Source organism: Bombina bombina, chromosome 1, assembly GCF_027579735.1.
Source record: "Bombina bombina isolate aBomBom1 chromosome 1, aBomBom1.pri, whole genome shotgun sequence".
NCBI lineage: Eukaryota > Metazoa > Chordata > Amphibia > Anura > Bombinatoridae > Bombina > Bombina bombina.
In genome coordinates, this window is record NC_069499.1 from 1,211,920,197 (window position 1) to 1,211,937,951 (window position 17,755).

At 39.4% G+C, this 17,755-nt stretch overlaps 1 protein-coding gene across 1 annotated transcript in view; it reads right to left on the bottom strand.

The window, feature by feature from the left end:
• LRCH2 (leucine rich repeats and calponin homology domain containing 2) overlaps window positions 1–17,755 on the bottom strand; it is a 600,694-nt gene that overhangs the window by 284,403 nt on the left and 298,536 nt on the right. Inside the window, exons 9-11 of the mRNA XM_053700216.1 lie at window positions 16,621–16,724; window positions 16,464–16,531; window positions 15,747–15,857 (exon numbers count right to left, since the gene is read on the bottom strand). Of these exons, the coding sequence (XP_053556191.1) occupies window positions 15,747–15,857; window positions 16,464–16,531; window positions 16,621–16,724 (283 nt within the window). The remainder of the gene's footprint in view (window positions 1–15,746; window positions 15,858–16,463; window positions 16,532–16,620; window positions 16,725–17,755) is intronic.

The window sequence follows — 17,755 nt, forward strand, 5'->3', positions numbered from 1 at the left end:
ATGTGTATCGTCGCACAGACTCAGAAAACAAAACTCTGACAACCTTACTCACATTCCTCTTGCATCAAAAGCCACTACCATTTTCACTTGTGCACTCTGGAACTCTCACTCTGTTTGCAACAAACTCACTTCTATACATGACCTAGTTATCTCCCACTCTCTCAACCTTCTGGCCCTAACAGAAACCTGGCTCTCTGCACTAGACACAGCATCCACTGCTGCTCTGTCACATGGGGGTCTCCACTTCAGCCACACTCCTAGGTCTGGTAATAGACAAGGAGGTGGTGTAGGTATTTTACTTTCCTCTCGTTGCACCTTTCAAAAAATGCATCCCATCTCTTCCCTCACATTTTCCTCATTCGAAACCCACATGATTCGCTTATTCTCTCCTCTTTCTATACGTGTTGCAGTCATATACCGTCCTCCTGGGTCCTCAACTCAATTTCTAGATCATTTGTGTGCCTGGCTACCTTATTTACTTTCCTCAGACAGCCCTTCCCTCATTCTTGGCAACTTCAACATCCCTCTTGACAATCCCACTGCCTCCTCTGCAAAACAACTTCTGCAACTCACTTCCTCTTTCGGTTTGTCACAATGGACTGATTCTCCCACTCACAAAGATGGTCACTCCCTTGACCTGATTTTTAGCTATCGATGCACTCTCTCAAACTTCACAAACTCCCCCTTTCCTCTTTCTGACCACCATCTCCTTACTTGCAACATATCATCCCTCCCTACATCTCTCCCTCCTCCTTCTGCTCCTCACACCAAACTTCACAGAAGCATTATGTCATTAGATCAACAACAGCTTTCTAATTCCCTCAAACCTCTCATCCTTCTCCTCCTTTTCCTGCACTGACCAATCTATCTGACACTATAATTCCACCCTTACATCCGTCCTTGACAATCTGGCCCCTCTTACCATAGCTCGGAAATCAAACATTCATTCTCAGCCCTGGCATACTCCTTTGACATGATACCTACGCAGATGTTTCTGTACTGCTGAGCGGCACTGGAGGAAATCTAGGAGTTCAGCTGATTTTCAACATTACAAATGTATCTTGAACTCCTACTATTCTGCCCTTAATCTCCATAAGCAACACCACTATCTCTAATCTTTCTTCAAACCCAAAACGTTTGTTCTCCACTTTCAATACCCTTCTCCGCCCTCCCCCACCTCCTAATACAACTTCTCTATCAGCTGAAGACTTTGCCAGCCACTTCAATAACAAAATCGACTCCATCAGAAATTAAATCAGCTCTCAACATAATTCCATTCTCTCACCCCCTCAAATGCTCTCAATCAACTACAACCCACATAACCTTAAACTTAGCTCATTCTCCCCTGTTACTGAGGAAGAAGTTTCGGCACTTATACTGCACTCTCACCTCACTACCTGTCCCCTTGACCTTCTCCCCTCCCTCTTTGCTACCCTTACCACTATACTCACACACACCTTCAACCTCTCCCTCAGCACCGGTATATTTCCCTCATCGCTGAAAAATGCACTGGTCACACCTATCCTCAAAAAAACCTTCCCTTGATCCTACCTCCCCATCCAACTACCACCCTATTTTTCTCCTCCCTCTTGCCTCAAAGCTTCTTGAAAAACTAGTTTATGCACGCCTATCCCATTTCCTTACAATAAACTCCCTCCTTGACCCACTGCAATCTGTATTTCGTCCCCATCACTCCACAGAGACAGCAATTGTTAAGGTTACCAACGACCTACTTACAGCAAAATCAAAAGGCCACTTCTCTCTGCTTATCCTCCTTGATCTGTCCGCAGCCTTTGACACTGTTGACCACCCTCTTTTGCTCCAAACCCTCCAATCCTTCGGCATCTGTGACACAGCCCTCTCGTGGCTCTCTTCCTACCTGTCAAACCGTACCTTTAGTGTAGCCTTCTCTGGAGCCTCCTCTGCCCCGTCACCACTTTCTGTCGGAGTACCACAAGGCTCTGTTCTCGGTCCCCTTCTCTTCTCAATCTACACGTCATCACTAGGAACCCTAATAAAGTCCCACGGTTTACAATATCATTTGTATGCCGACGACACCCAAATCTACTTCTCTGCACCAGACCTATCTACTTCCTTGCTAACCCGTGTCACTGTCTTTCTCACATCTCTAACTGGATGTCCTCTCACTACATCAAGCTAAATCTCTCCAAAACTGAGCTCCTTATTATCCCCCCTTCTTCAAAACTCTCCACCCCCAATCACTTTATAACTGTCAACTCCTCCATTATTACCCCTACCCCACATGCCCAATGTCTCGGGGTCACATTTGACTCAGATCTTTCTTTCACTCCTCACAATAAGTCCTTGGCTAAAGCCCGCCGCTTCCACATTAAAAATATCTCTAAAATTAGACACTTCCTTACACAAGACACAACTAAGATTTTAATCCACTCTCTCATTCTTTCCCGCCTCGATTACTGAGACTCTGTCCTCTCTGGTCTCCCCACCTGCCGCCTAGCTCCTTTACAATCCATAATGAATGCCTCTGCCAGACTCCTCTTCCTCACACGTCGCTCTTCATCTGCTGCACCTCTCAGCCAATCCCTTCACTGGCTTCCTCTTGCCTCTAGGATCAAACACAAAATCTCATTCTGACATACAAAGCCCTCAACTGCACTGCTCCCCCCTATATCTCAGACCTTGTCTCCAGATACTCTCCCTCCCGTTTCCTTCGCTCTGCTCATGACCACCTACTGTCCTCCACTCTTGTCACCTCATCACACTCCCGTTTACAGGACTTCTCCAGACTGGCTCTAATCTTGTGGAACTCTCTGCCTCGCTCCACAAGACTATCTTCTAGTTTTAAAAGCTTCAAGCGCTCCCTAAAGACTCTACTCTTCAGGGATGCATACAACCTACGCTAACCTTTATACCAGTTCCTCTCCTCCATTGCTATCCCCTGAACCCCCTTATCATGTAAGCCTAAGAGTCCAACTGTTTGTAGATCACCTTCTTAAGAGCTGACTACAACAGTGCAACTCTTGGCAGGGCCCTCTACCCATTTGATCCCTATAATTGTTTTGTTGTACTCCACCTTTGTTTATAGCGCTGCGGAATCTGTTGGCGCTCTACAAATAACAGATAATAATAAAGTATAGCCAAGCAACAAGAAGTAGAAAAGTAGGAAAAGAAAAAGCAGGGGAAAATGGGATGCAAATTAGAAGTGCCGCCAAAAAAATATTTTTATAAACTTGGGTGGAGCTTGTGGACTCTCACCACCATGAAATAAATTAATTTTCATCAGGTAAGCATAGAGAGTCCACAATTCATTACTCCAGGGACCTAATACCTATGCTTTGGAGTCCATGGGTAATTATGGGTGAGACAAAAAAAATATTTTGAAAGGCAGGCACCTAATTTCCAGACACTGCTGCCTAGAGAACTTTCCTACCAAAAGCTTCTTCAGAAGAGGTAAAAACAAAGTTGCTGCCTTGCAAATTTGTTCAGTAGAAGTAGAAACCGACATAATATAATGGTCTCTCCTCTAAAGCACTTTCCCACCTCCAAGTAAGCCAAAAGCCAAGTAATGAATCTGACTCTGCCCGCTGAGAAATTTTTCATGTGTCAGAAATTTCTCCCTCGGACAGACCATCCCTCACTGCCACTTCAGAGTGTTGTGAGGGTACTACAGATAAATCATCCAAAGCTTCTGATTGCTCATCCTCTGTTCTTAAAACTGAGCTATCACACCTTTTTGGAAAAACTGGCAGTTTGGATAGAAATGCCGCAAGGGAATTATCCATGACTGCTGCTAATTGTTGTAATGTAATAGGGCACAATGCGCTAGAGGTACTAGGCAACGCTTGCGCGGGTGTAACTGGTGTAGACACATGGGGAGAGGAAGGAGGACTATCCTCATTACCTTCCGTCAAAGAATCATCTTGGGCTACATTTTTAAGTGTTACTGCATGGTCATTAAAATGTTTAGATACCTTAGCACACTTTAAACACAAATGCAATGGGGGTACCGCCATGGCTTTCAAACACATAGAACAAGGTCTATCTGTAGGCTCAGACATGTTAGACAGACTTAGATAGCACTTAAATACAAAAAAATACACTTTTTGAAAAAACGTTACTGTGCCTTTAAATAATAAAAAGCACCCACTTTTTTACCAAATCTCAAAAAAACATCCGATCTTTATTAAATTTACACCATATGATCCTAATTCTTTGAAAAGATTGCACACCAAGTTTCACGCCAATTAACCCCTTATTGCCCAAACCGGAGCAAATTGAAGCTGCCACCGGTTTAACACACTACAGCACGATGCCACAGTCTCTGCTGTGGCCCTACCTTCCTTGGGGATTAGTTTTGGAACGAAATAAGCCTCCCTGAAGTCCTTATGCAATCTCAGGACTCTACATGTGAAGCTGCATGAAGCTGACTTGCAAAACAACTGTGCAACTGAGGCGCGAAAATTAGGCCCCCTCCCTCTTCACTCCGGAGTTGTGGGGCCTTCCTGAGTCAATTTAGGTGTCTAAAATAATGTCAGGCGTATAAAACCCCTATAAAGTGTTCCAAACATGACAAACACTTGTGCAAACATCAGATTATATTAAAAAATAATCGATTTTCCCCATAACAGTGTCCACCAGTGATTTAAGCCCTTTTAACCAAGCCATCCTTCTATACTGAGTCTGAGAATATGGCTTACATTCCCACATGGGGATTTCTGTCAGTCTTCTAGCATTACCAAGTCTTGTTAGAAAAAAAGTGACTGAGCATACCTTAAGCAGTTAAGCCTGCAAACTGTTCCCCCCAACTGAAGTTCTCCGGTACTCAACAGTCCTGTGTGGGAACAGCAATGGATTTTAGTTACAACATGCTAAAATCTTTTTCCTCTCAGCAGAAATCTTCATCACTTTCTGCCTCAGAGTAAATAGTACAAACCGGCACTATTTTAAAATAACAAACTCTTGATTGAAGAAATAAAAACTACAAATCTAACACCACATACTCTTTACCCTCCCGTGGAGATGCTACTTGTTAGAGCGGCAAAGAGAATGACTGGGGGGGCGGAGCCTGAGGGGAGCTATATGGACAGCTCTGCTGTGTGCTCTCTTTGCCACTTCCTGTAGGGATTGAGAATATCCCACAAGTAAGGATGAATCCGTGGACTGGATACACCATGTAAGAGAAATATGGGTTTCATGTTTCTTTAATTGATCAATGCTTTATCAAACTACAGGCTCCTTATTTGGCTTACATAAGTGGCAATATGTACCTGGTAAAGTTATTCATTGCTGTACGTATGATAGTATACAGACCCAAGACATATATTATATGAGCTCCACTAATTTCCTGTCTCCTACATACTCATAAGAACACGTTCAAAGAGTAATATTACTATTATCAAATAAAGTAATGAATTTGACTTCCCTGGCTGAGTTACAGAAAGTGTTTAGTTTGTAGCAGTGGAGACATAATGTTAGACAAGTGTGTTTTAAAGGAACCACAAATAAAATAATCTAGAAATAGCTATATAAATCTCATGAACAATTTACTAGAGTTCCAACACAGATTCAATAAAATTAATGTGGAATGAACCCTGAAAGAAAGAAAAAAAATCTGACCAGACAGAACAATAAATGAAAGCGGGAACATAATTTCCATCTTTAATCTTACATTATATAGAGTATTTACTTCCTCTTAATGTAAAACACAAACTGCCTTAAGCAGTCTCCTTCCTTGTCTGCCTGACAAACAGGAATAAACCTCTAGAGGGACATGAGCCATTTGAGGAAGTATACTCTCTGATACAAGCAAAGTAATTGCCAGGAACTACATGAAAAGTTCTATATATTTCCCTTTCTGGGTGTTTAAGCATAGTAAGGTAAACTAATATACTAAGATTTGTATCTATATTTTCTGCAAGCATTCCTAGACATATAACAAGGGCTTTAAGATTAATCTGTCTGTGTGCCATTTTCTGTAACATAAATACTTGTAAAAAAAATGTAAATTTAGGTTACTCATGAAGGATAAACCAGAGAAGCCTGAGCACCCTCTGGTGAACAAACCGAGGGCCAAAATAATAGAACTAGATTCATTATAGGTGGTCTATTTTGAAATAAAAGTTGTAGTGCAAGTATAACAAATGTTAAGTACCAGCCATAAATAAATCTAGTCTTTCACAGCGCACGTCATTTAGGTAATGGAAAAATGATTCAGACAAGAAATACAATAACATGGAAGAGAAAAGGAGAAGTGAAATAGGAGACTCATTCTACTGTAGGAGCTAGAAAATTCTCTGTTGTGACCAAGTGCAGAGAAACGGGAATGTCAAAAATGTTGCAAAACTGATGGCATTGCATCTACAATGGTTTGATGACATTACCCAGACAGAAGCCTGTTCCGACTCTTGGCAAACTACAGAAACTGAAACAGTCATTTTACACTGCAAGACCGCTGTTTAAAAAATGTCCAGAAACCAGCTTTGAAAAACATTAACTCTCTGTAGCAATATCCAACAATAGGGACAGGAATACAATAGGAAAAAATATATAGGATTGCCTAGACAAACACAAAAATGTAGTGTGTATGTATGTATGTATATATATATATATATATATATATATATATATATATATATATATATATATATATATATATATATATATATATATATATATATATATATATATATTAGTGTTCAAGCGCTAACAAATCCTGCATGTGTCCTGTTCTTTCTGCCGACATGCTGCATTTTCTGCGATGACATCTCACATCACTGTATGTTCTGCCTTGGTGCCAACCTGTACAACATGAGGCTAGGCATTTTGCCAAAGAAAAACACACTGTCTCTGACCTCAAATATGTGATCATAGACCATATTCCAAAACCCAATAGAGGGGGTGACAGGGCCAAGTTATTGTTGCAGAAAGAATCCAAATGGATTTATGTCCAGGAAAACATAATTTATGTAAGAACTTACCTGATAAATTCATTTCTTTCATATTAGCAAGAGTCCATGAGCTAGTGACGTATGGGATATACATTCCTACCAGGAGGGGCAAAGTTTCCCAAACCTCAAAATGCCTATAAATACACCCCTCACCACACCCACAATTCAGTTTAACGAATAGCCAAGAAGTGGGGTGATAAGAAAGGAGCGAAAGCATCAAAATAAGGAATTGGAATAATTGTGCTTTATACAAAAAAATCATAACCACCACAACAAAGGGTGGGCCTCATGGACTCTTGCTAATATGAAAGAAATGAATTTATCAGGTAAGTTCTTACATAAATTATGTTTTCTTTCATGTAATTAGCAAGAGTCCATGAGCTAGTGACGTATGGGATAATAAATACCCAAGATGTGGAACTTCCACGCAAGAGTCACTAGAGAGGGAGGGATAAAATAAAGACAGCCAATTCCGCTGAAAAATAATAATAATCCACAACCCAAAACAAAAGTTTTAATCTCAATAATGAAAAAAACTGAAATTATAAGCAGAAGAATCAAACTGAAACAGCCGCCTGAAGTACATTTCTACCAAAAACTGCTTCAGAAGAAGAAAACGCATCAAAATGGTAGAATTTAGTAAAAGTATGCAAAGAAGACCAAGTTGCTGCTTTGCAAATCTGATCAACAGAAGCTTCATTCCTAAACGCCCAGGAAGTAGAAACTGACCTAGTAGAATGAGCCGTAATTCTTTGAGGCGGGGATTTACCCGACTCTACATAAGCATGATGAATCAAAGACTTTAACCAAGACGCCAAAGAAATGGCGGAGGCCTTCTGACCTTTTCTGGACCCGGAAAAGATAACAAATAGACTAGAAGTCTTTCTAAAATCTTTAGTAGCTTCAACATAATATTTCAAAGCTCTTACTACATCCAAAGAATGTAAAGATCTCTCCTTTGAATTCTTAGGATTAGGACACAATGAAGGAACCACAATTTCTCTACTAATGTTGTTAGAATTCACAACCTTAGGTAAAAATTTAAATGAAGTCCGCAACACTGCCTTATCCTGATGAAAAATCAGAAAAGGAGATTCACAAGAAAGAGCAGATAACTCAGAAACTCTTCTAGCAGAAGAGATGGCCAAAAGGAACAGAACTTTCCAAGAAAGTAATTTAATGTCCAGAGAATGCATAGGTTCAAACGGAGGAGCTTGTAAAGCCCTCAGAACCAAATTAAGACTCCAAGGAGGAGAGATTGACTTAATGACAGGTTTGATACGAACCAAAGCCTGTACAAAACAATGAATATCAGGAAGATTAGCAATCTTTCTGTGAAAAAGAACAGAAAGAAGAGAAAGAGCAGAAATTTGTCCTTTCAAAGAACTTGCAGACAAACCTTTATCCAAACCATCCTGAAGAAACTGTAAAATTCTAGGAATTCTGAAAGAATGCCAGGAGAATTTATGAGAAGAACACCAAGAAATGTAAGTCTTCCAGACTCGATAATAAATCTTCCTAGACACAGATTTACGAGCCTGTAACATAGTATTAATTACTGAGTCAGAGAAACCTCTATGACTAAGAATCAAGCGTTCAATTTCCATACCTTCAAATTTAATGATTTGAGATCCTGATGGAAAAAAGGGCCTTGAGATAGAAGGTCTGGTCTTAACGGAAGAGTCCAAGGTTGGCAACTGGCCATCCGAATGAGATCCGCATACCAAAACCTGTGAGGCCATGCTGGAGCCACCAGCAGCACAAACGAACGTTCCATTAGAATTTTGGAAATCACCTTTGGAAGAAGAACTAGAGGCGGAAAGATATAGGCAGGATGATAATTCCAAGGAAGTGACAACGCGTCCACTGCCTCCGCCTGAGGGTCCCTGGATCTGGACAGATACCTGGGAAGTTTCTTGTTTAGATGAGAGGCCATCAGATCTATTTCTGGAAGTCCCCAGATTCGAACAATCTGAAGAAATACCTCTGGGTGAAGGGACCATACGCCCGGATGTAACGTCTGGCGACTGAGATAATCCGCTTCCCAATTGTCTACACCTGGGATGTGAACCGCAGAGATTAGACAGGAGCTGGATTCCGCCCATACAAGTATCCAAGATACTTCTTTCATAGCCTGAGGACTGTGAGTCCCACCTTGATGATTGACATATGCCACGGTTGTGACATTGTCTGTCTGAAAACAAATAAACAATTCTCTCTTCAGAAGAGGCCAAAACTGAAGAGCTCTGAAAATTGCACGGAGTTCCAAAATGTTGATTGGTAATCTCGCCTCCTGAGATTCCCAAACCTCCTGCGCTGTCAGAGATCCCCATACAGCTCCCCAACCTTACAGACTCGCATCTGTTGAGATCACAGTCCAGGTTGGACGAACAAAAGAAGCCCCTTGGACTAAACGATGGTGATCTATCCACCACGTCAGAGAGTGTCGTACATTGGGATTTAAGGATATTAATTGTGATATCTTTGTATAATCCCTGCACCACTGGTTCAGCCTACAAAGCTGAAGAGGTCGCATGTGAAAACGAGCAAAAGGGATCGCGTCAGATGCAGCAGTCATGAGACCTAGAATTTCCATGCACAAAGCTACCGAAGGGAATGATTGAGACTGAAGGTTTCGACAGGCTGAAACCAATTTCAGACGTCTCTTTTCTGTTAGAGACAAGGTCATGGACACTGAATCTATTTGAAAACCCAAAAAGGTTACCTTTGACTGAGGAATCAATGAACTCTTTGGTAAATTGATCCTCCAACCATGTCTTTGAAGAAACTACACAAGTTGATTCGTGTGAGATTCTGCAGAATGTAAAGACTGAGCAAGTACCAAGATATCGTCCAAATAAGGAAATACCGCAATACCCTGTTCTCTGATTACAGAGAGAAGGGCACCGAGAACCTTTGAAAAGATCCTTGGAGCTGTTGCTAGGCCAAACGGAAGGGCCACAAACTGGTAATGCTTGTCTAGAAAAGAGAATCTCAGAAACTGAAAGTGATCTGGATGAATCGGAATATGAAGATATGCATCCTGTAAATCTATTGTGGACATATAATGCCCTTGCTGAACAAAAGGCAGAATAGTCCTTATAGTTACCATTTTGAATGTTGGTATTCTTACATAACGATTCAATATCTTTAGATCCAGAACTGGTCTGAAGGAATTCTCCTTCTTTGGTACAATGAATAGATTTGAGTAAAACCCCAGACCCTGTTCCAGAACTGGAACTGGCACAATTACTCCAGCTAACTCTAGATCTGAAACACATTTCAGAAATGCCTGAGCCTTCACTGGGTTTATTGGAATGCGAGAGAGAAAAAATCTCCTCGCAGGCAGCCTTACCTTGAAACCTATTCTGTACCCTTGTGAAACAATGTTCTGAATCCAAAGACTGTGAATCGAATTGATCCAAATGTCTTTGAAAAATCGCAACCTGCCCCCTACCAGCTGTGCTGGAATGAGGGCCGCACCTTCATGTGGACTTGGGAGCTGGTTTTGACTTTCTAAAAGGCTTGGTTTTATTCCAGATTGGAGAAGGTTTCCAGACAGAAACCGTTCCTTTAGGGGAAGGGTCAGGCTTTTGTTCCTTATTCTGACGAAAGGAACGAAAACGATTAGCAGCCCTGTATTTACCTTTAGATTTTTTGTCCTGAGGCAAAAAAGTTCCTTTCCCCCCAGTAACAGTTGAAATAATAGAATCCAACTGGGAACCAAATAATTTATTACCTTGGAAAGAAAGAGAAAGCAAAGTTGACTTAGAAGACATATCTGCATTCCAAGTTTTAAGCCATAAAGCTCTTCTAGCTAAAATAGCTAAAGACATATACCTGACATCAACTCTAATGATATCAAAGATGGCATCACAAATAAAGTTATTAGCATGTTGAAGGAGTTTAACAATGCTATGAGTATTATGGTCAGATACTTGTTGTGCTAAAGCCTCCAACCAAAAAGTGGAAGCGGCAGCAACATCAGCCAAAGAAATAGCAGGCCTAAGAAGATTACCTGAACATAAATAAGCTTTCCTTAGAAAGGATTCAATCTTCCTATCTAAAGGATCCTTAAAGGAAGTACTATCTGCCGTAGGAATAGTAGTACGTTTAGCAAGAGTAGAGATAGCCCCATCAACTTTAGGGATTTTGTCCCAAAACTCTAATCTGTCAGATGGCACAGGATACAATTTCTTAAACCTTTGAGAAGGAGTAAATGAAGTACCCATATTATTCCATTCCCTAGAAATTACTTCAGAAATAGCATCAGGGACAGGAAAAACTTCTGGAATAACCATAGGAGGTTTAAAGACTGAGACATAATCCTCTGAACCAGAAAAATCCTCATCAGAAACAGACAAATCAGAATGATGACGGTCATTTAAAATTTCATCTGAAAAATGAGAAGTTTTAAAAGACCTTTTACGTTTACTGGAAGGAGGAATAACAGACATAGCCTTCCTAATAGATTTAGAAACAAATTCTCTTATATTAACAGGAACATCCTGAGTATTAGATGTTGAGGGAACAGCAACAGGTAATGGTATATTACTAATGGAAATACTATCTGCATTAGCAAGCTTATCATGACATTCATCACAAACTACAGCCGGAGGAACAGTTACCACAAGTTTACAACAAATGCACTTAACTTTGGTAGAACCAGCATCAGGCAGCGTCTTTCCAGAAGTAGATTCTGATCCAGGGTCAATCTGAGACATCTTGCAATATGTAATAGAAAAAACAACATATAAAGCAAAATTATCAAATTCCTTAAATGACAGTTTCAGGAATGGGAAAAAATGCCAATGAATAAGCCTCTAGCAACCAGAAGCAATGAAAAATGAGACTGAAATAATGTGAAAAAAAGGTGGAGACAAGAATGACGCCCACATTTTTTAGTGCCAAAAAAGACGCCCACATTATTGGCGCCAAGAATGACACCACATACGGTAACGCCGACATTTTTGGCGCAAAACATCCAAAAAATTACGCAATCACGAACAACTTCCGGCGTCAAGTATGACGCCGGAAATTTAAAAAAAAAAAATTTGCGCCAAAAAAGTCAGCGCCAAGAATGACGCAATAAATTGAAGCATTTTCAGCCCCCGTGAGCCTAACAGCCCACAGGGAAAAAAAGTCAATTTGAAAACAATTTTTAAGGTAAGAAAAAATTGAATATTCATATGCATTAACCCAAATAATGAAACTGACTTGTCTGAAATAAGGAATATTGATCATCCTGAATCAAGGCAAATATAAGTTTAAAGACATATATTTAGAACTTTATATATAAAGTGCCCAACCATAGCTTAGAGTGTCACAAAAAATAAGACTTACTTACCCCAGGACACTCATCTACATATAGTAGAAAGCCAAACCAGTACTGAAACGAGAATCAGTAGAGGTAATGGTATATAAGAGTATATCGTCGATCTGAAAAGGGAGGTAAAGAGATGAATCTCTACGACCGATAACAGAGAACCTATGAAATAGATCCCGTAGAAGAAACCATTGAATTCAAATAGGCAATACTCTCTTCACATCCCTCTGACATTCACTGCACTCTGAGAGGAAAACCGGGCTCCAGCCTGCTGCGAAGCGCATATCAACGTAGAATCTAGCACAAACTTACTTCACCACCTCCACGGGAGGCAAAGTTTGTAAAACTGAATTGTGGGTGTGGTGAGGGGTGTATTTATAGGCATTTTGAGGTTTGGGAAACTTTGCCCCTCCTGGTAGGAATGTATATCCCATACGTCACTAGCTCATGGACTCTTGCTAATTACATGAAAGAAACTCTAATCCCTAAATGGTTAAATACCCAATTTGATTTACATTGGCTTTGTGTGAACATGGATTGTCATAAAATATTAATAGACTTTGCAGACTAGATTGGTATGTTGTTGGACATTAGACTTATTGTCTATACATAACTTGCTGTAACTGCATCTGCATTTGTTCGTATTGACTGTAATTATTTATGGATTTTCTGATTTGCTTTTTCCAGTTGGCCTTCTTGGGCTTACGTAGATACCATTGCACATGCGCAGTTGCGTGGATGGAACGCTGGGGGAGTTCCTGGTTCGGCAGAGCTGTACAACGAAGGGGACATGGGATATGGAGGTATGTGTTGAAACTTGAATTATATATGTTGATAAAGGGGGAAACCCCAAAACGTCACATTACATTGGTGAGTCTACTTCTGAACAAGTCCGGTGTGTGCGGTCACTAATGGATGATAGAACGATAGATAGATAGATAGATAGATAGATAGATAGATAGATAGATAGATAGATAGATAGATAGATAGATAGATATATTCATAAACACATATACTGGAGGTTGCCTGACACTATCCAGCTTTCCTGCTGCTACTGGTGGTACACATTGCATTACTAGATGCAACTAGCAAAGGAAGACTGAGACCCTGATGATCGAAACATTAGCGTTATATTCAAAAGGGATCTGTCGCAGACCAGACAATGTCGGTGAAATATGCAAAACTGCTGACATCAGTGTATGAAGGCAGAGGCGCGTTTCACTATACATCTCACTGTGTGGCGATGCTGGCAATATATTTAAAGCAGCATCAACACCTACACTGAAGGTGTAAAGTAATGATCCCTTTACACAATATGTATGGCAATATGATTTACATGTGTCAACCGAAACGTAACCCCTTTAGTTCCAATACAATAGTGAAAAAAGGACATCAATAATACACCTAGAGGAGCTGTAGGTTAGTATGTACATTATAAATGCATATACAATTTTTTATTAGTGAGAAGAGTCAAACTGTCTTTTCAGCATCTGCAGACAAAACAATAGGTTCATACCAAGTGTAACATACTATGTAATAGGTAGTCACGTAAAAAGAGGAGTAGTATATTTGGGGGGGAGCCCCTCAAGAATACTGGAAAGGCTTACTGCTTACCGCAAGTCTCTATATACCCACCAGTAATGAATATGATTCTGTAAGAGCGTGGGAGGCATATTGCCTGCTATGCTCACACATACAGAGTACACCAATCACAAGGATGTATGCAGCGCACTGTATATATATTCTGTAATACAAGCATGCATTTAAATACTTACATAAATCATTAAACTGAACAAATTTTTTAAAGGGCCATTTAAGTGAAAAAAAATACATGCTCTAATTTTTTTAGAGCATTTCCCTTTAACGCTTGTGACACAGCAAGTCCTATGTGATTAACCACATAAAGGGGAAACACTGCTGCTGACCCAATCAGTGGTACTTCGTTTACATTCCTGATTTTTCAAATAAAGATACCAAAAGAACGATGAAAAATTGATAATAGAATTAAATTAGAAAGTGGCTTAAAATTGCATGCTCTATCTGAACCATGAAACATTTGGTTTTCATATCCCTTTAACAATCTGGGTAGGAAAAATTAAATTAATTCTCTACCTTCACAGCTTATTCAACTTCCCCATTACATGCTATATTCACATACTTCTACTAATATTTTTTATTCTTCTCTATTATAGGTCTATAAAAACATTTGCATTACTCTCAAACAGACACAAATATGGTTGCAACTAACAAGGTGGGCTGGACGATCACAAAATATTTAGTCAACAACATTAAGAATTTGGAAAAAGTAAGAGAAGCTAAAGACAATAAGTTGATTCCTGTTAATACGTACATGCTGCTTTATGCACACATACAATATAACTGTACACTAGTGCTGTTTAAGTATCTACTAACTTATGTATTAACTTGCATGCTTGGTTTATGAGTGCTTTTAAAATTAGGAATATTAAATCTAAAAGATCAAACTATCGAAGGCAAAATGGCCTAGGCTCTACAACTACAACCATGGATTAGACTTGTAAACATCATGAAGGTGGGGGTACCTATACTGTGAATCTTATATATACTGTATATATATCTTGCAACTGCTTAACAACACATCCCTTTCCTATGCTTCTCCTTTTAAGATGAAAGCTGTCTGTTAATCATATCCCTGAGACACAAGAGTCCAGACTTTGCCTAGAGCGGCACCTACTAGCTGCAGGAAGTGAAAGCCTTAAAGCTAGTTAAAAGAAATTCATATATCCCTGAAGATAGCTTCTTAGCGCATCATATAAAAAGGACTTCATAGAAAGTGCACATTAAGAATCTACAAAAACTATTAAGTATTTAAGAGATTGAATAATCTTAACTTAAAGGGACACTGTACCCAAATTTTTTCTTACGTGATTCAGATTGAGCATGACATTTTAAGCATCTTTCTAATTTACTCCTTTTATCAAATTTTCTTCATTCTCTTGGCATCTTTATTTGAAATGCAAGGATGTAAGTTTAGATGCCGGCCCATTTTTGTTGAACAACCTGGGTTGTCCTTGCTGATTGGTGGATAAATTCATTCACCAATAAAAAAGTTGCTGTCCAGAGTACTGAACCCAAAACAAGCTTAGATGCCTTATTTTTCAAATACAGATAGCAAGAGAACGAAGAAAAATTGATAACAGGAGTAAGTTAGAAAGTTGCTTAAAATTGCATGCTCTTTCTGAATTACAAAAGAAAAAAATTGGGCACAGTGTCCCTTTAACATGTCTTATGGTTATGAACTTAAATTTATAACCAAAGTAATTCTTGACACAGATTTAATAAAGTTACAAAATAAGGAGGAGTTTTTTTTAGCACTGGGTATATTTTGCATTCTAAAGGTTATTTGTGAATAAATATAAGAGCTAACTACACTAAAATGCTATTTTGATATGCTTATTTTTAGGACAATTTACAAACAAAGGTGGACTATCCATTTACACAGCATCACACACCTGTTGTGCTTTTCTTGCTGGAGTAGTTGTGCCGCAATCTTCCTCAAATCTGTAACTTCCTTTAACTCATCCTCTTCCTCCTCTTCAACCAGTAATTGTTCCTTCTGAAGTCTTAAATTTCAAATAATAATAAAAAAAAATCAGAAGGGCTAAAATGTTTCAGTCAAAGGCTGAATAAGCCGCCCTTGATACCAGTGGGAAGTGTTTATTCAAAAATGACATACAAATGTTTACAGTGTTCAAACAGACTATGTATTTTGCTTAAAGGGACATACCAGCCACAATTGGAATACATATGGATGCATTTCAATTTTAAATAGAAGAGTTTTTGCAAGACACATGTATTAGCAATAATGCTTCTAGTAAAGGTTATAGCGGTTTCCAGAGTGTATTTAAGTATGCTCCGTGCACCAGCATTCTAAACACAGCACTTGCTCAGAAAGTCGTAGGTGCTTGAATCATCTGCTAATGATTCAACTGCATAATTGCTGACATTTTAAAAGCCCCACTGGCATTCTGAGGAGCTGCCGTATTTAAGATGCTGGTGTATCTAGTTATGCTTTACATGCATGTGTAGAAAACAATGTTTACACTAAAATAGTAGCACAGGTATAGCTCAATCAGTACAGCATGAATTATAGAAGGCCATGCACCTGGAATGAAACCTCATGAATAACATTGCATATACACTTAAATACAACAATACCCCATTAGTACCTCCTCTCTTCTTCATAATCTTCATTTTCTTCTACTTTCTCTGATTTATCACTTAGCTTTCCCCGTTCCTTTAATGAGACAAAGTAATTAATGCCTTGAAAATAAACACATTGATGAAATCACAATACCCTATGTTGCTGTATCTTTATCTTATTACCTTAATATAAGAGACAAAAGGGCCACTAAGCTGTACATCTCCTTGATCTGAGAGAGCAGCATCTTCTCCACTGGGATCATAGTCATAAAGTTCCTGTTCAGTGCCTGTTTAAAATAAAAAAAACAGGTTTAAAGTTACGGGTATCATGTGTGGAAACTTTCAAAAATATTATCTCACTCTTAGTATCTTTAAAAAGGGACATTGTACACTAGATTTTTCTTTCTATAAATGTTTTGTAGATGAATCCTTTATTTAGCCCATCTGGGAGTGTTTTTGTAAAAATGGATAGTTTTGCTTATTTTTAAATAACATTGTGCCGATTGTCAGACTCTTAACCAAGCCCCAAAGTTTTAGATGTATTCTGATGTCTACAGAATCCGGGTCTTTTCATATGCAGGAGGGGTGTCTGTTCTTCTTACTTTTCCAGCTCCTTTAAATGGGTGTCCCAGTCTAACCTCAACAACAATGCTAAACTAGAAGCTTCTAAGTAAGTTTTGAAAAAGGTTTTATACTGGATTTTTAGATTAGTATCTGTGCATATTTTTCTTTATAGTAGTGTATATTACATGCAGTTATATGAAAATTGGTGTATGCAGTCCCTTTAATGATAACCTTATGTTAAAAGGGACATGAAACCCCAAATATATATATATATATATATATATATATATATATATATATATATATATATATATACACAGGCAGTCCCCGGGTTACGAACATCCGACTTACGTACAACTCGCACTTACGAACGGGCCTGTACAGCAATAAACACTTACTGATGTGTTCAGTGCTGCTCGGTCCTGGGGGAAACAAAAGTGTACCTAAACATCACCGAGAGTGCCGTCGCTCCTATGTGTCATCAAGGGATTCCCTCCTCAAGTCGGCTCATCGCCTCCGTAAGAACTGACGTCTGCACTCGCCGGTCACATGACCTGTACACACCCCTCTTCTCATTGGTCTGTGGATGCGTCTCCCTAGAAGAACTCTGTGGGGGGTAGTTATCAACGTGTCAACTTTCCTGCCTTCGCCGGCCCCTCGCCTACCATCGCCGCCGCAGACCTGAAAAAATTCGCCTAAGTTATCAATAAATCTGTCAAAAAGCCGCGCACCAAGTACGGGGCGATGAGCAGCG